Source organism: Palaemon carinicauda, chromosome 31 (genome assembly GCF_036898095.1).
Source record: "Palaemon carinicauda isolate YSFRI2023 chromosome 31, ASM3689809v2, whole genome shotgun sequence".
In the NCBI taxonomy this organism is placed as follows: domain Eukaryota; kingdom Metazoa; phylum Arthropoda; class Malacostraca; order Decapoda; family Palaemonidae; genus Palaemon; species Palaemon carinicauda.
This window is the reverse complement of record NC_090755.1, coordinates 86615004-86637977: the sequence shown is the minus strand read 5'-3', so window position 1 is coordinate 86637977 and position 22974 is coordinate 86615004. Positions and strand designations below refer to the sequence as shown.

At 46.9% G+C, this 22974-nt stretch overlaps 1 protein-coding gene across 4 annotated transcripts in view; it reads left to right on the top strand.

Moving 5' to 3' along the window:
* Window positions 1–22974, top strand: part of LOC137625047 (uncharacterized) — a 159165-nt gene that overhangs the window by 126528 nt on the left and 9663 nt on the right. For 2 of the 4 annotated variants that reach the window (XM_068355980.1, XM_068355977.1), the window contains exons 4-8: window positions 1501–1533; window positions 1640–1745; window positions 2988–3122; window positions 4392–4565; window positions 5741–5870. In XM_068355980.1, the coding sequence (XP_068212081.1) occupies window positions 1501–1533; window positions 1640–1745; window positions 2988–3122; window positions 4392–4565; window positions 5741–5870 (578 nt within the window). Of the gene's footprint in view, window positions 1–1290; window positions 1324–1500; window positions 1534–1606; window positions 1746–2987; window positions 3123–4391; window positions 4566–5740; window positions 5871–22974 lie in introns of all 4 variants that reach the window. The other 2 variants (XM_068355979.1, XM_068355978.1) reach the window with 2 other exon arrangements.

Genomic DNA, 22974 nt, shown 5'->3' with positions numbered 1-22974 from the left:
AAGAGACCTTTATACCTTTATCCTCTGTAGAATCATCATGATCTACAGAAGGTAAAAAGGAAGTGAAAGATCCTATTAGAGAGAGAGAGAGAGAGATTGGTGCACGTTCATTTAACACCGATGATATCAGACTGTTCAAAAATTTGTCATGTTTTCCCCCTTCAAAGTTTTAGGGAGACTCATCTGAAGGAATTTGTCACGCATGATTGTAGAGAATCTTTATAATTTTCCCTTATATGTTTACTAGTCGATACTGGTTATAACTGCTTCTAGAAAGTAATTTGACTTTTAATTCATTCTAAAGTCAACAGTCATTTTAACTCTTTTACCCCCAGGGTATTTGGAATTTTCCAACCCTTAACCCCCAGGCGTTTTTTTTTTTTTCAAGCACATTTTGCAATATATATTTTTTAAATTGCTCTAACAGCCTTAATTTTCATCATAGAGAGGTCAGGTTGGTCTCATTCTTTTGGAAAATGCCTGAAGTTTCTCATACAGTTATCAAAAATATGTAAAAAAAAATGTAAATAGCAGTTTTTTGCAAGGACGTACCAGTACGTCCAGGGGGGTAAAGGGATGAGTTTTGTGAAAAGTACCAGTACGTCCATTGGGGGTAAAAGAGTTAACTGATTAATATTGTAGATTCTTATATTGAAAGAGGGTATTTTATTGGCATTAATTTCTGAAACAAATCAGCAGGTTACTGTACATCCAAATCCCAAGAAACTTTTCTGTAAATAGCAGTTTTTTGCAAGGACGTACCAGTAAGTCCAGGGGGGTAAAGGGATGAGTTTTGTGAAAAGTACCAGTACGTCCATTGGGGGTAAAAGAGTTAACTGATTAATATTATAGATTCTTATATTGATAAAGGGTATTTTATTGGCGTTCATTTATGAAACAAATCAGCAGTTTACTCTACATGCAAAACGCAAGAAACGTTTCTGATAGAGAATTTTTATGATTTTCCCTTATATATTTGCTAGTCGATGCTTGTTTATAAAAGCTTCTAAAAGGTAATTTTAAATTTGATTTATTCTAAAGTCAACAATCATTTTAATTGATTAATATTATAGATTCTTATATTGATAGAGGGTATTTTATTGGCATTCATTTCTGAAAAATAATAAGCAGGTTACTGTACATGCAAATCCAAAGAAACATTTCTGTAAGATATTCCATTAACAGGAGAAACTGCAGTACACGTGGCGTGCTGTCGAGGTCTTTTGAACGTTTTTATTACTGTACAGGTAAAACGCAAGAAACATTTCTGATAGAATATTCCATTAACAGGAGAAACAGCAGTACACGTGGCGTGCTGTCGAGGTCTTTTAAACGTTTTTATTACTGTACAGGTAAAACGCAAGAAACATTTCTGATAGAATATTCCATTAACAGGAGAAACAGCAGTACACGTGGCGTGCTGTCGAGGTCTTTTAAACGTTTTTATTACTGTACAGGTAAAACGCAAGAAACATTTCTGATAGAATATTCCATTAACAGGAGAAACTGCAGTACACGTGGCGTGTTGTCGAGGTCTTTTGAACGTTTTTTATTACTGTACATGCAAAACGCAAGAAACATTTCTGATAAAATATTCCATGAACAGGGGAAACTGCAGTACACGTGGCGTGCTGTCGAGGTCTTTTGAACGTAGTTGTTACACTTCTTAAACACGGTGGAGATCCTATGGTCACTGATAGTGCAGGACGTGTGGCTATTCACTGTGCAGCCATTGCTGGTTCATTGTGAGTACTCTGCATTAATTATGTATTTTTTCGGGGTGTATTATACTGTACAGAAGATCTTCAACTTATACAATCATTCAGAGATACAAACACAAATGCAACTGAAAATAACAGATAAATAAATTATTATTATTACTAGCCAAGCTACAACCCTAGTTGGAAAAGCAAGATGCTATAAGCCCAAGGGCTCCAACAGGGAAAAAATAGCCCAGTCAGGAAAGGAAATAAGATAAATAAATTATTATTATTATTATTATTATTATTATTATTACTAGCCAAGCTATAATCCTAGTTGGAAAAGCAAGATACTGTAAGCCCAAGGGCTCCAAAAGGGAAAAAATAGCTCAGTGAGGAAAGGAAATAAGGAAATAAATAAAATAATTTGCTAAGCTACAACCCTAGTTGGAAAAGCAAGATGCTATAAGCCCAAGGGCTCCAACAGGGAAAAAATTGCCCAGTGATTACAGGAAATTAGGAAATAAATAAATGATGAGAACAAACTAACAATAAATCATTCCAAAAACAGTAACAATATTGTAATAAAACCATATTATACCATTTAATACAGTAAGCTAAACATTTGTAAAAACCTGATATCTATTTCATATGAAACCTGACTACTTGTTGACTTTTGTAGCTGGAAATCATAGGCATGGAATTCAGGTTAGGCCTATGCTAGGCCAAAATTTAACAAAATTGGACTTGCAAACAATTTGACTTAGAAACAGCTTTTTGTAACCCGTTAAGCTTGTATGTTGAGGACCTTTTTGTAGTTAGGAAAAGTAAAAATTACTTTTAAAATGTATGATTTTGTTGTTTAAAAAATTTATTTCAAATATAATTTTTTTAGTCATACAGAATTAAGGGATTTTGAGGAAGGAAAAATCTATTTCGGGGCAAGGAACCTGTGTACAGAATTAAGAGTTTTAATATACTTCATTATTATTATTATTATTATTATTATAATAATCATTATTATTATTATTACTAGCTAAGTTACAACTCTAAATGCTATAAGCCCAAGGGTGCCAACAGGGAATAACAGCCCAGTGAGGAAAAGAAATAAATAAACAATCTGAGAAATAATGAACAATTAAAATAGAATAAAAATAAGTATTTAATCATAATATTTGTCAAAATCTGATTTATACTTTTGTCTTATCAAAACTATTTTTTTTTTATTCCAATTTAACTTGTATTTTATTGTTTTCTATTTAAATATAAACGTGTTTGCGTTTGCAGAATGTTAGTGCAGTATCTAGCCGAAGTTTGCGAAGTCAATCTTGAAGCAGAGGACAGCAATGGCTGCACTCCGCTCCACGTCGCTTCCTCGTGCGGACATTTAGGTCTTGTGAATTATCTTGTACATAGTAAGAAGTGAGTCTGTAATTTTTATCTGTTTTCTCATAGGAATAAAAGGTTTTCATTTATTGAGGTATATGATATAAAAGATTGGTTTTCATTTGGTGATACTTTTAATAATTCCAAACCTTGGGTAAATAATTATGAGAAAGTTATACCAAACCATTGCGTCAAGTTTAGGACAGAATGTAGGGTTTGCCTTTAGCAGAAAAATTCAAATTGTTTAATTTATTGTACTTTGAAACAAAATCACTTCTTTGTAGAATGGAAGTGCATAAGATTAAGAAAAAATGTCTATTGTTTAGGTATATGATATAAAAGATGGGTTTTCATTTCTTGTCTTCTTGTCTTTTATTAATTTCAAGTCTTAGGTAAATAATGATGAGAAAGTTATACCAAACCGTTGCGTCAAGTTTAGGGCGGAATGTAGGGTTTTCCTTTAGCAGAAAAATTTAAATTGTGTAATTTATTGTACTTTTAAAAAAGAATTACTTTTGTGTGGCTTGGAAGTGCATAAGATTAAACAAAATCTTCTTTATTGACATGTTTTCATAATTAAGTTTGAAGAAGCAGGTTGAAGTTTTCACATCAGCTTAAGGGGGTATTGATAATTAATATTGACCTGTAATCTCTGCATACTACATATAAGGTTTGGGTTGTGTGTTGATTTCTTGTAGGGCTGTAGCACCATCAGTGCCCTTCCCATAAATCTTTGCCGTGACTCCTCATCCTCTCCCTTTATCCTTTTGAAACCTTCTACTCTACTGCCATTCCCATCTAGCCGTCCAACTTCTTTCAACTCACCATCATCATCATCCCCTCCTACGCCTATTGACGCAAAAGCCCTCGGTTAGATTTCCCCAGTCGTCTCTATCTTGAGTTTTTAATTCAATACTTCTCCATTCATCATCTCCTACTTTGCTCTTCATAGTCCTCATCCATGTAGGCCTGGGTCTTCCAACTCTTTTAGTGCCTTGTGTAGCCCAGCTGAACGTTTGGTGAACTAATCTCTGTTGGGGAGTGCGAAGAGCATGCCCAAACCATCGCCATCTACCCCTCATCATGATCTCATCCACATATGGTACTCTAGTAATCTCTCATAGTTTCATTTCTAATCCTGTCCTGCCATTTAACTCCCAATATCCTTCTGAGGGCTTTGTTCTTTCAAATATAACTTCATAATTCATCTGCAGGGTTTTCCCCAGTTAAACCTCACAGCAGAATGATTCTCAAAACTAGTGCCTAGCTTTATTTATTAATCCGATTTGATGTTCATCTTTCAAGAGTTGGGCGCACGAAAGTGGATGCTGAAGGCAACACAGTTCTTCACTGCGGTGCCGCAGGCGGTGTTTCGGGAGTCTGCTGGACCGTCATTTACCCCGGAGCAGAACAGCTACTTACGATACCAAACAATGCAGGACTTACCCCCGCGCAAGTTGCACACGCTTCTACGTCGGTGTTAGTATAACTGTCTGTTTTTAATTGCATTAATATATTTAGATGAAATTGACTTGAATACTCTTTTATTCTTAATTTACAACAAGCAATATCGGCATCAATGACCTCCAATGTCAGGATACCAGAGAATTCTAGATCGATCAATCAATCTTTACTTGCAGTGTTAGTTGATTTAGCCATATTTAATCAATGTGCTAACTGGTGTTTTAAGTTTTTAATGTTTTATATTCATGATTAAATAGAATAGATTGATTTTTAATTAGGTTAATGTACAGCTATTGAAAGAAATAAGTCATTGTAAAGTTTAATTTTATAATTTTCGAATTTACTCAATACGGAAAGATGCGTCCCTTTTCTTCTCTGTGATACCGCATGCCATTTGCACATTGTCTTTGTACTTTAAAAATGTGTGAATATAATTCTGTATTCTTTAGACTTCTATGTTAAAAGTTTAATCAAGGGAGAAAAGCTTTGAATGCCAATGTGATAGTATTCTTTAATCAGCTGCTTTTGGTTGAAAAATAATCCAGGAGTTATAACATTATAGTATCATAAAAGGAACCTGTTAATTTTATGTAAAACTAGAGGGGCACTTATTTCTCGTCCTTTTGCTCAACCTTGACCTTGCCCTTTTACCTTAACGTGTATTAATTGGCGTGATTTTCATACATTCAAATATGAACCAAGTTTAAAGTCTGTGACAATGATGTCCAAACTTATGGCTGATTATGTGAATTGGACATTTTGCTTGACCGTGACCATGACCTTCCAAAATTTAATCATTTCCAGCTTTTTACATAATAGTTAAAGGTAATAATTCCCTAAAGTACTTTAAGCTAAAGACTTTTTTGTTATGTATTTTGTATTAATTGGCATGGATTTTCATACGCTCAAATATGAACCAAGTTTAAAGTCTGTGACAACGATGTCCAAAATTATGGCTGATTATGTGAATTGGACATTTTGCTTAACCATGACCTTCCAAAAGTTAATCATTTCCAGTTTTTTACATAACAGTCAAAGGTAATAATTCCCTGAAGTACTTTGAGCTAGAGACTTTTTCATTATGTATTTTGTAGAGTCAGCGACCTTTAATCAGACCAGATATAGTGGCATAGATATATAGGGGCATTAGTAGAAGTAACGTTATTAAAGGTTCTGTCTCTGTTACGTAGGTCTCCAGATTGCCGCAAGTGGCTGGACAAATGGACGAGACAGTACGAGCGAAGCGGGGCGGTAGAATCGCCTCGTTGGCCGTGGCTTATTCAGTTGCTCACTCCGGCAACAATGTTTTATATTGGAGTTGTAAGTACTATATTAGTTGTTTGCATGAAAAAAGTACATTTGCAATATTGTGAGGCATATGTTCCTTTTATAAGTAAGCAAACGTACCAGGTTTAATATTTATTCTTAGGAAGTGCCTATAATCTAGAATACTTTTTTATGCTTTAAAAAGTATAAGGTAATGAATGACTTATAAAAATGTTTGAAGTAGCACAAGAAATGTCCCTCTCTTTATTTCACTTAGCGTGAAAGATAGAAATTATTAATATTCGTTGTTTTATTGGAATTTTTTTTATTTACAAGTTATTTTGTTACTCATAGTTTACATCTATAAATGTCCATACATTTTTTAATTGAGGTCATTTTTTAATTTACTTCCTTCATCTTGAACAAAGTACAGGCACATACGAGGCTACATATTCAAAAGAAAGTGCAGCATTATTATTAACTTAGAAAAGCCTAACAAAGCCAAAATGTTCTGGAATTTACGCTATCCATACTTAAGTAAAAATCGGTTTGTTCCGTAACCGAAATACAAACCACGCTATTTACAAAGGGTTTACTTTTAGCGCAGCTGAAATGACGAGCCAATAGTTTTTAACGAGGGTTAATTACCCCCGCGCTAGTTAGCGGGGGGGTGGGGAAGGGTAGCTTGCTACCCCTCCCCCCTCCACACACCGGTGACTTGCTTCACTTCACTTTTGGCTCGGCGGTGATCAGACGTGTCTGTTCATCGCCTTCGCTGACAGCCTTTAATTTTCTTCTTTTTCTTTACAGCTTGTGTGATTGGTTGGAAGTTGACCTTCAGTTATTTTCTTTTATTTAATATGCGGACATGCCCTGGAGTTGCCGGCCGTCCTTGTGGGACTTTCATGTCGGACGTGAGTACGGATCCTCACACCCTCTGCCCTCAATGTCGGGGCCGACGGTGCGACCAGGATAACATGTGCCGTGAGTGTAGGGAGTGGTCTGCCTCCCAGTGGGAGAGGTTTGGCCGTCGGCGTAAGAAGAAGTCTAAGAGAGACCGTTCTCCTCCGGGGTTAGCCTTGAAGGAGGAAGGTTCTCGGGACTCTTCTTCCGCCGCCCAAACCTCCTCCGAAGCTCCCCCTCGTCCGCCTCCTAAGGAGAGTCGTCCGAGTGGGAGCGCAGGCCCTTGTTCTGTTTCCCTACCTTCGGTGGGGGGAGAGGGCGTCGCCTCCCATAGCGAGGCGGTTCCCCCTCCTCCTCCGGGGGAGGTTATTGATAATAATACTTTATCCAGTGATGATATGTTGCAGATTTGGTCGTCCCTGGGGCTTAAGGGCTTGCCCTCCAGGGTCGCTCTTATGGACCTTGTCTCGTTGGGGGCCGCTGTTAAACAGTCGCCGGTGGTAGCGGAGGTAGACCCTCTGTCTATTGTCGACGTCGTGGTGACAGAGGCCTCCGACGTGGCTGGGCCTTCCGACGCAGGTGCTGTTGCTGGTGATGGTGCTCTAGGCTCTCCTCCTCCTTCCGTGCATCCTTCGAAGGGGGAAGTGAGTCCTTCGGTCTCGACTGCTGCCCAGCTTCCTTCTGAGGGAAGTGTTTTGAAGGAGACTCCCCTTCGGAGGACCGATGGTCCCGACGATCTCCCCCGAGGCCGCCTCCGCCGTAAGGCTCACCGCCCTCTACGCCACAAGGGCCTCCCTTCCCCTTACAGGGGGACTAAGAGGCGCCTTTTTGGGTCTTCGTCCTCCGGGGGGGACTCTCCTCGTCAGCCTCAACCGACTACTCCGCCCTCCTTGAACCTCTCTGCGGACCGCTCTCCATCTCCTGCCGGATCTTCGCCTTCTGGAGAACTCGTCACCCGACGGGCAACGGTCCCTTCGGGGCTAAGGGATTCTTCCCTTACGCGAGCAGGGCCAGCGCACAAGCGCTCTCCTGCTCGCCAGCGATCTCCTGCTCGTCGACGATCTCCTGCTCGCCAAGACTCTCCTGCTCGCCGACGCTCACCTGCTCGTCGGCTCTCTCCTGAGGTTCGCCCCCCTCGCCAGCGCTCTCCTGCTCGTCAGCTCTCTTCCGAGCGTCAGCGCTCATTTGAGGACCATCGCCCTGCGGTCTCTGACCACCCTTTAGTTCCTGCTGAACTCCCTGCTCACCATCGTGTGTCAGAAACACATGTTCGCCAACGCGCCAGCGATCTTCCCGTTCCTGCTCGTGAACCTATCCTCTCACAGGACACGCGTCGACCTTCTGCTCGCCAGCGATCACCAGCTCGCCAGCGATCACCAGCTCGCCAGCGATCACCAGCTCGCCAGCGATCACCAGCTCGCCAGCGATCACCAGCTCGCCAGCGATCACCAGCTCGCCAGCGATCACCAGCTCGCCAGCGATCACCAGTTCGCCAGCGATCACCTTCACATGCTGCCCGCCATCGCACGAACCTGCATGATCGCCCGCTTACGCATGCTGCTCCTCATCGCAATACCCTGAACGATCGCCCTCCTGCGGATGCTGATCACCATCGCACAACCCTGCACGATCGCCCGCTTACGCATGCTGCTCGCCATCGCACAACCCTGCACGATCGCCCGCTTTCGCATGCTGCTCCTCATCGCAATACCCTGAACGATCGCCCTCCTGCGGATGCTGATCACCATCGCACCCTTTCACGCGATCATTCACCTGCGCATGCTGCTCGCCATCGCACAACCCTGCACGATCGCCCGCTTACGCATGCTGCTCCTCATCGCACAACCCTGAACGATCGCCTTCCTGCGGATGCTGATCACCATCGCACCCTTTCACGCGATCATTCACCTGCGCATGCTGCTCGCCATCGCACAACCCTGAACGATCGCCCGCTTACGCATGCTGCTCCTCATCGCTCAACCCTGAACGACCGCCCTCTTGCGCGCAATCATTCACCTTCACATGCTGCTCGCCATCGCTTACCATCACGTGATCATTATCGCCAGCGATCTTCTTCACCTACGCGGCAGCACGATCCCTCGCCGTCGCGCCATCGCTTGCGTTCGTCGCCTCGGACACGTGTTCCTTTACCTGCCCACCCTCACGCCCACTCGCCTGCGCGCCCGCGTGATCGCTCGCCTGCGCGCCCGCGCGATCGCTCGCCTGCGCGCCCGCGCGACCGCTCGCCTGTACGCCCGCGCGATCACCCGCGCAACCATTCGCCTTTGCGCGACCGTTCACCCTCGCGCGACCATAGTTCGCGGCGAATTCCACAGCCGGTGGTAGCAGCAGGGACGCGTGCTCCTAGACGGCACTCGGGATCACCTCCATCCAAGCACAGGTTGGTATTGCAGGACGAGGACAGGTCATTACAGCATTCTTCCCCACCTTCTTTTCAGGCAGGTACCGTCGTGTCCACTCCAAAGGATCGCCCGATCCCTTTCACCTTAGCGAGGATTTCGGACTCTGTGTCCTTTGAGCAGCAGACTTGGTTTGGTCCGCTGGCACGGGCGTTAGTGAGGGTTATGAAACCAGCACTCGCCGGCCAGGGTAACAAACCAGCGGCTGTCTCTCCTTCGCTGAAGAGAAAGAGAGGAGTGGACTTCGTGGTGACTTCCCCCAGGGCGAAGTTGGTTCCCAAGAGGTCGGTCTCGAGGGTCCCCTCTCCTGCACGAGTACTCTCTCCTTCTCCCGTGGACGAGGCCTTTCCGTCCTCAGGTGAGTCCAGTGGACCGGTAGTCTTCCCCCCGGCACCAGGGGGGGAGACTTCGCTTCAGGCAGGAGAATTGTCTCGTGAGGAAGGGGCCCCTCGAACCTCGTTGTTGGGATCCTGTATCCCTCCTAGGAGGGAGCCCAAGGATTCCAAGACCATCCCTAAATCCTCTGCAAGGATTCGACAGGAACCCATGACTACCCAGGGGAATGTCCACGTGTCACCCCAGGAAGAGATTCCTGGGGCAGGAGACTTAGCTGCCAGCCCACAGGGAGGAGAACAGCAAGAGTCCGAACATGCCTTCTGGCAGGTCCTAAGCCTGATAAGGCAACTTAACAGTCTTACGGATCCAGTCATCCCCCCCCGTGAAGGCAAAGACACAATTCTGGATGAAGTGTTCGACGTTCGGAAGGCCCCTAAGACCAGTGCAGCTCTGCCCTGGTCTCGGGGGCTGAAGAGTGCCAGAGCTAGGGCCAATGCTCAGCTCGCACTTCTTGCCTCCTCCAGTCGTTCCACTGCCGGGAACAAACTCATCCCTCCTCCTCGCCTTCAGCAGAGGAGGTATTTCGAGATCCTGGGTGAGCACAACCTCGCTCTTCCGCTCCATCACTCTGTGGAGGAGCTGGCGAAGGGAGTTCCCTTGGAGAAACTCTCTGCCCGGCAGGTGTCGTTCTCGGCGGCAGAGATCCTTAACCACGAGAAGGTCGCTAAGTGTGCCATGCAGGCCACTTCGTGGCTGGACTTCTGGTTAGGATCTCTGGGCATCCTATTGCGATCTGAGGACTTGTCCAAGGAGACCAATAGGAAGGCCCTAGAGACCTTCTTGCTCTCGGGCACCCGCTCCATCGAGTTCTTGGCGCACCAGGTTACCACCCTGTGGGCCAACTCGGTGTTGAAGCGTCGCGATGCTGTGTCCGAGAGATTCCATCCGAAGGTCCCCGCCGTAGATGTGTGTAGGCTCCGACATGCCTCCCTCCTGGGGGAGAGCCTGTTTGAGCCTCAAGACTTGGAGCGAACGGCTGAGAGGTGGAGGAAATCCAGCACGGACTCCCTCCTCCACAGGGCCCTTACAACTCGGCCCTATAAGCCTCCAGCCCCGCCACAACAGCAGCAACAGCCTCGTAAGGCTCCAAAACAGGCACCGGCAGCTAAGAAAGTGGTGTCTAAGCCCCAGCCCTTTCCAGCCAAGGTCAAGAGGGGTGGTAAGTCCTCCAGGGGAGGCAAGACTTCTAGGGGTGGCGGCCGCGGCCGCAAGCCCTAGGGGTGGCAGTCCCCCTGCGTGTCCACCTGTGGGGGGATGCCTTCAGCGTTGCGTCCGCAGGTGGCAACATCTCGGGGCCGATGCTTGGACGATCTCGGTGATCGGCCAAGGTTATCGCGTCCCGTTCACGTCATCTCAACCTCCCCTGACAGCGAATCCAGTGTCGTTGAGCTCCTATGCCATGGGATCGGCAAAGGGGCTGGCCCTTCAGGCCGAAGTCAAGACCATGTTCGAGAAGGGTGCTCTCCAGGAGGTCGTGGACGGCTCTCCAGGCTTCTTCAGTCGACTCTTTCTTGTAAAGAAGGCTACTGGAGACTGGAGACCCGTCATCGATCTCTCGGCTCTGAACAGGTTTGTCAAACAAACCCGGTTCAGCATGGAGACAGCAGACACAGTCAGACTTGCGGTGAGACCACAAGACTTCATGTGTACACTGGATCTAAAGGACGCGTACTTCCAGATCCCAATCCATCCGTCTTCCAGGAAGTACCTGAGATTCTGCCTAGACAACAAGATCTACCAGTTCAAGGTGCTGTGTTTCGGTCTCTCCACAGCTCCTCAGGTGTTCACCAGAGTGTTCACCCTGATTTCGACTTGGGCGCACAGGAACGGCATTCGTCTCCTTCGTTACCTAGACGATTGGCTGATCCTAGCAGACTCGGAGTCGACCCTTCTTCGACACCGAGACAGGCTTCTAGATCTTTGCCAGGATCTGGGGATCGTGGTAAACCTCGAGAAGTCCTCTCTGCAGCCGTCCCAGCGACTGGTTTATCTAGGCATGCTAATAGACACCAATCTCCACAAAGCCTTTCCATCAGACGACCGGATAGCAAGGCTGAGGAGGGTGGCGGAACCTTTCCTCAGGCGAAAAGAACTCCCCGCCCAATCGTGGTTGCGTCTCTTGGGCCACCTATCCTCCCTGGCCCGTCTGGTTCCAAACAGCCGCCTCAGGATGAGATCCCTTCAATGGCGGCTCAAGTCCCGGTGGAATCAAGGATCCGATTCCCCGGACACTCTGATCCCAATGGGGTCTCTGGAACAGACGGACTTGCGGTGGTGGCTGGCCGACGAGAACCTGCGAAAGGGAGTGAGTCTTCTCGTCCTTCCCCCGGAATTGACTCTGTTTTCGGACGCGTCAAAAGAAGGGTGGGGGGCGCACGTTCTGAACCAGAGGGCCTCAGGCCTTTGGTCAGAATCAGAAAAGTGCCTACACATCAACCTGCTAGAATTGAAGGCCGTCTTTCTGGCCCTTCAACAGTTCCAACGGTTCCTGGCGGGTCACTCCGTGGTGGTGATGAGCGACAACACCACGGTAGTGGCTTATATCAACAAGCAGGGAGGCACTTTTTCGCAACAGCTATCCCATCTTGCAGTAGAGACTCTGAGGTGGACCGAAACCCACTCGATAACACTATCAGCTCGCTTCATTCCTGGCAAGAGGAATGTGCTCGCCGACAGTCTGAGCAGGGCTTCGCAGATAGTGAGTACCGAGTGGTCTTTGGATCCTCAGATAGCCAACAAAGTCCTGACTTTGTGGGGTTCCCCGACGGTGGACTTGTTCGCGACAGCCTTGAACTTCAAGCTGCCCCTGTACTGCTCACCAGTCCCGGACCCCAAGGCACTCTGGCAAGATGCTTTCCAGCAACGGTGGGACAACATCGACGTGTACGCCTTCCCACCATTCTGTCTGATGAGAAGGGTGCTCAACAGGACCAGACTATCGGTCAACTGTTCCATGACTCTAGTAGCTCCGCTATGGCATCACGCGGAATGGTTTCCGGACCTTCTGCAACTCCTGACGGAACTCCCAAGGGAGCTTCCTCCACGACACGAGCTTCTCAGACAACCCCACTCCGGTGTCCCTCACAGGGCCGTAGCCTCGCTTCGGCTTCACGCCTGGAGACTATCCAGCGTCTCCTCGCGGAGAGAGGCTTTTCGCAACAGGTTGCGGAGAGAATGTCTCGGCACCTGCGAAGGTCCTCTGAGGGAGTCTACCAAGCGAAGTGGAGAGTCTTTTGTGGTTGGTGTCGTGGAAGGGGTATCTCTCCACTCGATGCCACTATTCCAGCAATAGCGGACTTCCTTGTGTATCTGCGAGAAGAAATGCGCCTTTCTGTCTCGGCAGTGAAAGGCTATCGCTCAGCCTTAAGCTTGGCCTTCAGATTGAAGGGCGTGGATATTTCTTCATCGCTAGAACTCTCTTTACTCATACGTAGCTATGAGCTTACCTGCCCCCAGTCGGAAGTGAGACCCCCTCCTTGGAACGTGGTTCGAGTTCTCAGGTCTCTCAAGAGACCTCCCTTCGAGCCATTACGCCAGGCCTCCGATCGCCACCTGTCTTGGAAGACGGCTTTCCTACTCGCCTTGGCCTCGGCCAAGCGAGTTAGTGAACTTCATGGTCTCTCGTACGACATCGCCCATTCAAGGGGATGGGGGGAGGTAACGTTCAGGTTCGTCCCTGAGTTTGTGGCCAAGACTCAGAATCCTGGAGTGCCGGATCCTCGGTTCGACTCTTTCAGGATCGCGAGTCTCCGTTCTGTAACAAACGACCCAGACCAGCTGCTACTATGCCCAGTGAGGTGTCTGAGGTACTACTTGAAGAGAACGGCTGCAGTCCGTCCTCATGTGCGAGCTTTGTTTGTGAGCACAGGCAGGACAAAGAGGAGGGTCACAAGGAACACCATCTCTGCTTGGATTCGAAGGGTTATCCACCATGCCCTGAATCCTGACCCTCCTCCGTCACGTCGCCCTAGGGCCCACGATGTCAGGGGTATTGCTACATCCCTGGCCTTCAAGAGAAACTTCTCTGTGACGCAGGTACTTCAAGCGGGGGTCTGGAAGCGTCAAACGACCTTCACAGCCCACTACCTGCAAGACGTGACCCACAGGAGCCTCGATACGTTCTCTATCGGCCCTGTGGTGGCTGCACAACAGCTGGTCTAACCTCAGGCTCCTTTTTGGACAAGTAGCAGTAGGTTGAGGGCGTTGTTACCCGGTCTTAGTCTGTGTGAATGAAAGAGTATGTCTGACCCTTACTTCTTTCTTCATTCTCCCCTCTCTTGGGGAAGCAGCATCCTGGTCCTCGCATAGCTGACCTCGACCTCTGCAGGTAACCCATGCTTCTTTGTGCTCCTAGTATTAAGCTTAATACTGTTGCGTCTCCCATACCCTGACGAGGTGGTATGGGGAACGTCCTATCCTAGAATTCCTATCTGAAGGTCTCAAGGTCAACTTCATAGGACGAGTCACACTCTCCTCCTCACACTACTTATGTAGGCCACTCGTTCCTAGCGATGCTAGGAACCTGTGAGGTACAGGGGCTCTCTCTCTCTAGTGCTGCTCACTAAGGGATCGAGCCCCCGGGCAAGCCGAAGTCAGTAAGGCTGGGGACTTTCCACCCTTCCTAAGGGGTAAGTCACCCTTTGTAAATAGCGTGGTTTGTATTTCGGTTACGGAACAAATGACAAATTCGAAGATAATTTGTATTTTTCCTAACCATACAAACCTTAGCTATTTACACATATGTGCCCGCCATCCCTGACCCCCAAGTCAAGTCCTACCTCTAAGTGAAGTGAAGCAAGTCACCGGTGTGTGGAGGGGGGAGGGGTAGCAAGCTACCCTTCCCCACCCCCCCGCTAACTAGCGCGGGGGTAATTAACCCTCGTTAAAAACTATTGGCTCGTCATTTCAGCTGCGCTAAAAGTAAACCCTTTGTAAATAGCTAAGGTTTGTATGGTTAGGAAAAATACAAATTATCTTCGAATTTGTCATTTTCAAGGCCAAAGTCTGTCATGCTGAATTTCTACTTCATTTCCAAGTATACATAGCTTTTACCATGCTGAGAAATTCTAGTTTTTATTACTAAAGTTAGACTAAATAAAAATCTGTGTTATTTAAATGAAACTTACCTCTTAGTCATCATGCTTATATGCTAATAGCATCAAAGCTACGGCTACCTGTTCAAAAAATAGATAAGAGAAAAAATCTCTATCTCTCTCCCCTGTGAGACCTAGTAATCCCAATAGATTTTACCATGGGAAGAAAACCAACTCCAGGTATAGATCTATTTACCAAGTACTTCCCCCAATTTTGGTGGGTACCTGACATATAAAAGAAAGGGGTATTTCTGGGCTCAATCCCTGTGCCGCGCAGTGAAATTGCTCCTTATGCACCATTTCAAAGGAATATAACTGCTAATATTACCAGAGAAAAAATGTAAAGGAATGCTAGGTTGAACTAGCTCGCTCACCTAATGGTGTCGGTATAGACTGGGGCGAAATACCAGAGGTCTCGTACCATTTAGACTTCTCCTCTTCGAAATCCCTCAATAGTGAGGTGCAGTTCAACCTCCCCTGCCTCGCAGACCAGTACTACTAACTCAACCCACGCTTGCCCATCACTCCTTTCAAGCACCTGTTTGATATAAGTCCAAGTTTTTTATTTCGTGTGTTTCATTGGATTTATCATCAACTTTCTCTCGATGGCCGATTCCCAAGATACCCCATCGAAGTTAAGTACCTTATCCATGAGTTTTTAACGAGATTGGGCAGTGTCATCTTTGTTTTTATTATTTAGAAGTGTTTATATATGAGCGGCGTCCCCGTTCTTTCTTTCGCCTCTGCCCTTTGTCTCGTTAGTTCGTCCGTCTTTTATATTCGTTCGATCCTTTAGGAGTTTTTTCCTTATATTCATTTAGTACACCAACTTTATGCTTTCATATAGCAATATTCATTTAGTACACCGACTTTATGCTTTCATATAGCATTTATTTTATGTTATCCTATGATATCGGTGTTAGCGTTTCATCAGGAGTAGGTTATGTTGGTATGCCTGCATTCGTGCATGTTGGTGGATAGCGTCAACATTGAGATTGTTTCGCTAGTTCTAGGAGCTTTAATTTCGACCATCTCACTTATTATTAGTAAAACCTTTTGTTTTATTACGCTCCACCTAGTTTTACGTTTGGTTCGAGTGGGACTCGCGTATTTTGTTGTTTTTACTGTTCGATCTACCGCTTCAGTAACTAGGTTGGTACCCCTGCTTTCCATCTGCTGATGGCGTCATGCTTCCTCCCCTACCACTCGCCCGAGTCCCTCTCTCGCCGTATTTTTTCTGCATGCCTAACCTTACTTACGTGATTTCGCTTTTAATTCATTAATTATTTTTATGTATTTGTGCATTGATATTATATTTATTGCTTACTCCGTTATGATCATATTTTTGGGATTTTCATGTCATGATTAGGGGATCTCCAGTTGGTAGCCCTGTCTACCACTGCGCACTGGCGATTTCCCTGTACCATTACACCCCCCCCCAACAAGTTGGGGAGGTTATTCCATCCCCCCCCCCCTTCAGTGTACACCCTTCCTCTCACTCGATGGTTGTTGGTTATGATTTACGGGTCAAGTATGCTTGTACCTCAGTCTTCCATCAACGTTCCGACATATTGAGGACTGAGTATACCAACGGGGTATGACTTAGTCTCATTCATTCATACCGGGCGGTTTCGTCTCCCCCCTCCCGTCGCCATCGGTCGGGGAGGGGGAAGGCCGGGACCACCGGGGACTATCACACGTGATTAGTCGGTATATCTGCACCTTGGTGTAACCTTGCTTTTAATTACGGTTGTTAGAATGAGCACTTATATTAGGAGTGTCCTCCCCTACGGTACCTCATGCTATTATCGTCCGTATAGGACTTATTATATCCCATATCATTATTTTATTTTCTACATGAATCATTACCTTTGTCCCGGTACCTCAGGTAAGGTAGGGGGGGGGGTTCCACTGGCTCCCCCCGCGCTCTCCCGTTGTACCCTCCCGTCATCAGACATCGGAGCCGCCGAGCTCTTAACTACATGATCGGTTGACACTGACACGGTTTTGTTTAATATCCTCCCTCCGGGAGCCCTATTCATTACAGACATTAGTTTTTGATCATAATTGGCGTTTTCTATTTATGTACTTTAAGGATGTATCTTGGGTACTTTAAGTTTACTTTAAGTTTACTTTAAGTTTACTTACCAACCCTGTTCCCCGGCCACGGGGGCCCCGGAACTAGTTATGATTATATGTTAATCACTGTTTTTTGCATCCTTTTTCATACCCGGCTCTGCCGGATTGCTATTGGAATAGTCTCAGTTCTCTGCATGTTTAGTCTAAGGCTATACATTTATTTTATTAACTGGCAGGTCCCGGACCCTCCGGGACCCCTTATAGAGAAACTAGTAGATGCTCATGGACTATTCCTTTTACAGGTGGTCCGTTGCCGGATGACAGCCTGCGCGGCCGTCCTTCACCAGCCTTGCGGCCATGCTGTCTGTCGGTCCCACGCGGACTGTGGGATCCAGATGGACGATATTGTGGTATGGCACCCTGACAACTGCCTTATCTGTTATGACCTTATCTCCACCCTCGCTTCAGATTCGGTGAGCCTCTTTCAGTCATTTTTGTATTTACTTCCCTTCACTGGGCGACATCAATATGATAGATAATCATTGACTTCTGTTATGAATCTTCGGGTTCATTTATCATTTTGTCCTCGGGTTTGCTAACCTTATCCCCGTTCTTTCAGAGTTCCCAGGCGGTTAAAACTTCAGCAAGAGCCACTTTGAAATTGTGGGTAGGCGGCTTCGCCCGTAACGTAAAGGCCAGGAAGCCCTACGTCCTCTCAGAAGATTATTGTAGACTTATCTACCCGAACGCAAAATCTTCAGCAGCAGTGCCTAGGCAAGTGGCGGCCCCTATAATTGCTGACATTGCGGAAATCGTAGAACTCAATCTCGTCCAGGATACAGACATCCCTGACGACCCGGACCCCATTGAAGACAATGTTACGGCTCTGACCTTAGACATAGAGCCCATGGTTTTTGACGAACCTGACACAGGTAAGGTTGTAAGTGAGGCAGGTGGGTCTGGCGCTAAGACCTCTCTTCTTAGCCCCTCTTTTTCTCCAACTTCTAATAATTTTTCCTTTCTTGGTTTTGAAGGGAACCACGAATCCTCCCCAAGATCGCTCTCGGTTCCTGCCAAGGTCAAATCTCAGAAAAGACCTTTAGTGAGGACTCGTCAGAATCCTACACTACCTGGATCATCGAAGCCCAAGAAGGCTCCCCTCCCCGGAGCTCCTAGTGACTCGACTAGCACTGCCCCTATGTCTCAGGACCCGGGAGTGCAGTCATCCCCCTTAATTACCACAACCAACCTCGACCCGGAGGCCCTCACGAATATGTTGTCGAGGGTCGTTACAGAGCAGATTAGTTCTATACTTTCTGCCGTCACCAGAAGACTAGATACCCTGGAAAGTGGACTGCCTCAACAACAGCAGTTCCTCATCCCGGACGCCTCAAAACTTCCACCCTTCACGAAGAACAACCCGTGGAAAATGGCGCTCCACTGTCCTTTCACGGACGGAATGTTGACCATCGAGGGTTTTGGGACCAGGCCCATTGAAGATTTTGAGTTCTTCCCTCCCGGTCTTTAATTTCCTTTCCCCGGCTTCGCCCGGCTTACGGAAGAGGCTCTTGTCCGACTAGATAAGGTCCCTAAAGAGACCGTTATCTTTCCGAAGGAACAGGCTCAGTCTGTTTGGGTTCGAACCTTAAATGAGTGGGGTTGTACAAACACCATGCTGACCCCCCACAAGAGTACTTACACCATGTTTCTTGTGGACGAACAGACCCCCACTCCTTGCGTCACCAAAATGGTTGAATTAGCCCTTCAGGCAGTGACCGAAGATAAGCCTTTGCCACAACTCCGGGAGACAGATCCTACATCTCTGCTGTTCCCATCAGATAATGAATGTTGGCTTAACATTCAATCGACATTCACTTCTGGTAAGCTATCCGCGGACTGTGCATCGACGCAATTCAGTGAACGCCTCCCAAGACTACCTGAAACCTTAATCCGACTCGAGTTCGAGTCCCGGTCTAGGTTTAGCCGGAGCCTCAACATCTCGACTATGGCGGAGATGTTTTCTCTTACTTATGACGAGGAACACTCTTTTAAAGTTATGACTAAAGCCACCCTGCAATCTTTGTTAGCAGACTGCTACGACTTCTTGGTGACCAAAAGACGTTGCCGTAAGCATGTCTTATCTGAAGCCACTATCCGCCATGAGCCAAATAAGCTCATTAAAGCCTCTGCTTGGGGTCCGGACCTTTTCCCGGAGGACATGGTCAACTCGGTATTGAGCGAAGCTGCCAGAGTGAACCAGAGCCTCAAAGTCCGTTGGGGTCTCACTCCCAAACGGAAGTTCGAACAATCGAGCATTCACTCCCGGGGCAGAAAAAGGCTACGCCCTTATAGCTCTACCCAATTCCGCCAACCTATTCAAGTAGTCCAGTCGGCCCCGGTCTCTCAGGGCATCCAACCCTCCACCTCCAAGTCTCAGCCCCAAGTGAAGTATGTCCTCGTCCCTGAAAACCAAGTGGCTTCGAACTCGTTTACCTCTCCTGTTTATAACCCGGTCTATGAGTCCCGGTTTTCCTCCCAAGGATACCAACGAGGCAGGGGCCCCGGTTCGAGGGGTTCTTTTCAGAACAGAAGCAAAGGGAGATATTTCTCCCGTGGAAAAGGGTCACGTGGTGGCCGAGGCGGTAAAACCTCCAACTACTGACGGTCTTCAGGTAGGAGGGAGACTTTATGTGTTCCGGAGTCGCTGGAAATTCAGTCCTTGGGCCTTCAGCATAATCTCCAAGGGCCTGGGGTGGAGTTGGATAGAAGGGCCTCCTCCACCGAACAGATTCCATCAACCCTCGACACCGGACCTACTTTTGTTTACCCAAGATCTTCTTCGCAAGAACGCGATCAAGGAAACGAAATATCTGAAGTTTCAAGGTCGCTTATTCAGCGTTCCGAAGAAAGACTCCGACAGCCGAAGGGTCATCCTCGATCTGTCTCGACTAAACTTGTCCATTCAATGCGACAGGTTTCACATGCTTACCGTCTCGCAGGTGCGAACCTTGCTTCCCCGTGGGGCCGTCACCACCTCCATCGATCTTACCGATGCTTACTATCACGTTCCAATAGCGAGACACTTCCGCCCATTCCTAGGATTCAGACTGGACGACAAGGCTTACACGTTCAAAGTGATGCCTTTCGGGCTCAACATCGCGCCCAGAATCTTCACGAAACTGGCGGAATCGGTCATTCAGGAACTCCGATCCCACGGAATCCAAGTCGTCGCATACCTGGACGATTGGCTAATCTGGTCAGACAACGTCGAGGATTGTCTCAAGGCAACAAACAAGGTGATCCAATATCTTCAGTTTCTGGGATTCCAGATAAACTTCGGAAAGTCTCGTCTGACACCAAAGACCACATTTCAGTGGCTGGGATTACGGTGGGACCTACGTTCTCACACTCTATGTCTCCCCAGGTCCAAGAGGATAGAGATTGCGAAAAATACCAAACGCTTTCTCGGGGAAAAGGTAACTTCCAGAAGGAACCAGGAGAGGATTCTAGGGTCCCTACAATTCGCTTCAGTGACAGACCTCCTTCTGAAAGCGAAATTGAAAGACATCAACCGAGTTTGGCGCTCCAGAGCGAACACCAAACGTCGGGACAAGAAGACACGCCTTCCTCCCATTCTTCGGAAGAGGCTTCTCCCATGGACAACCGCCAAGAGCCTATCAAAATCGGTTCCGTTGCAGTACCCCCCTCCAAGGATAGTCATCCACACGGATGCCTCCCTATCAGGTTGGGGAGGCTACTCCCAACACAGGAAAGTTCAGGGCCTTTGGTCTACAATGTTCCAGCAATTTCACATAAACGTCCTGGAGGCCATGGCTGTCTTACTAACCTTGAAACGTCTTTCCCCGGCCAAGAAACAACATCTGAGGATAGTCCTCGACAACGAAGTCATAGTCCGTTGTCTAAACAGAGGGGGCTCCAAGTCAGGTCCCATCAATCACGTGATGGTGGCAATCTTCTCCCTGGCGGCCTCAAACCAATGGCACCTATCCGCCGTTCATCTGGCTGGAGTTCGGAACGTTGTGGCAGACGCACTCTCCAGGACGGTACCGTTGGAGTCAGAATGGTCACTAGATCGCAAATCCTTTCAATGGATCCTCTTCCAAGTGCCGGATCTCCAGGTAGACCTCTTCGCGACGGAATCCAACCACAAGCTGAAATGTTATGTGGCCCCCAACCTGGACCCTCGGGCTTACGCCACGGATGCCATGTCTCTCGACTGGAACGCCTGGGAAAGGATTTACCTTTTCCCACCGGTGAACCTACTGATGAAAGTGCTGGACAAACTTCGAACCTTCAAAGGTCAAGTAGCCCTGGTGGCCCCCAATTGGCCCAAGAGCAATTGGTTTCCTCTTTTACTGGAGCTGAATCTCCACCCTCACCAGATTCCCAACCCGACTTTGACCCAGATAGTACAAACGTGCACTGTGTTCGCTTCCTCAAACATTCAGACCACCCTAACTTTATGGACTTCATGAAGTTTGCGGCACACAAAGGGGCTAACATAGACCCCCAGAATACTTTATTTTTAGAATCTGACAAGAGAGACTCCACTCTTCGTCAATATGACTCAGCGGTCAAAAAACTAGCTAAGTTTTTGAAAGATTCTAGTACTGACTTTATGACACTAAACCTAACGGTAACCTTTTTCAGAACCTTGTTTGAGTCGGGCTTAGCAGCCAACACTATTACTACCATCAAGTCTGCCTTGAAGAAGATTTTTCTAATCGGCTTTAATATAGATCTAACAGATTCATTGCTAGCTTCGATCCCAAGAGCCTGTGCCAGACTGAGACCATCTTCTCGTCCTAGCCCGATTTCCTGGTTTCTCAATGATGTTCTTAAACTAGCGTCAGAAACCGTCAACGATTCATGTGAGTATATCCCTCTACTCAGGAAAACTCTCTTTCTCGTGAGTTTGGCATCTGGCGCCAGGATTTCGGAATTAGCTGCCTTATCAAGGGATCCAGGCCACATAGAGTTCCTTCCGTCAGGAGAGGTCCTCCTCTCCCCAGACAAGGTCTTCTTGGCCAAAAATGAAGACCCTCAGAATAGATGGTCCTCCTGGAAAATCATCCCTCTCCTTCAGGATCCTTCCCTATGCCCGGTTACCACTCTGAAGTCCTTTCTATCAAGGACTTCCTATAAGACCTCGGGACCCTTGTTCATCAGGGAGCGGGGAGGGACTATAACTTTGAAAGGGATCAGACAACAGATCTTGTATTTTATTAAACAGGCCAATCCAGAGTCTTTTCCTCACGTCCACGACATTCGGGCGGTAGCGACCTCAATAAATTTTTTCCATCATATGAACTTTACAGATATCTCTAAATATACCGGATGGAAATCCCCCTCAGTGTTCAAGCGGCACTATCTTAAACAATTAGAGGCCCTTCAACTCGCTACCGTAGCTGCAGGGAGCGTGGTATCCCCCGGACAAATTCCTTCTAACTAATCCCTGAATCCTATATCTTCCACCTTCTTCCTCTTACCTGCCTCACTTACAGTTCCTACCTGAGTTCGGTTTGTTGTATCACACCCATGGGTGTTCCTAGTTCGTAACATTGCCATTTTATTATCATTGTTCAATTTATTCTTCCATACGAACTGTATTTCTTTAGTGTTCAAGTGTATGTAATTTGTTCCAGTGTTTGACCTTAATTGGTTTTGTTTTAAGTTAATGTTCTTTTGTCTTCCCTTCCTGGGATATTATACCTTATCATGCTGATGTTATTAAAGACGTCCGTCTTCTACGTTAACTTTTGATTAAACCACTGTTTGTTATGTTGATTTTTATTCGTTCCCGTATAGTTAATAAAGTTTGGGTTCGTTTTCTCTGGTACTATTTCACTGCGCGGCACAGGGATTGAGCCCAGAAAAGGGATTTTGACGAAGGAAAAATCTATTTCTGGGCGAGAGACCTGTGCCGCCCAGTGAACCCACCCTATTTGCTCCCCCCCTGATCAGACCCCAAACTTAAGGGTGCTGTAAGGAGTGATGGGCAAGCGTGGGTTGAGTTAGTAGTACTGGTCTGCGAGGCAGGGGAGGTTGAACTGCACCTCACTATTGAGGGATTTCGAAGAGGAGAAGTCTAAATGGTACGAGACCTCTGGTATTTCGCCCCAGTCTATACCGACACCATTAGGTGAGCGAGCTAGTTCAACCTAGCATTCCTTTACATTTTTTCTCTGGTAATATTAGCAGTTATATTCCTTTGAAATGGTGCATAAGGAGCAATTTCACTGGGCG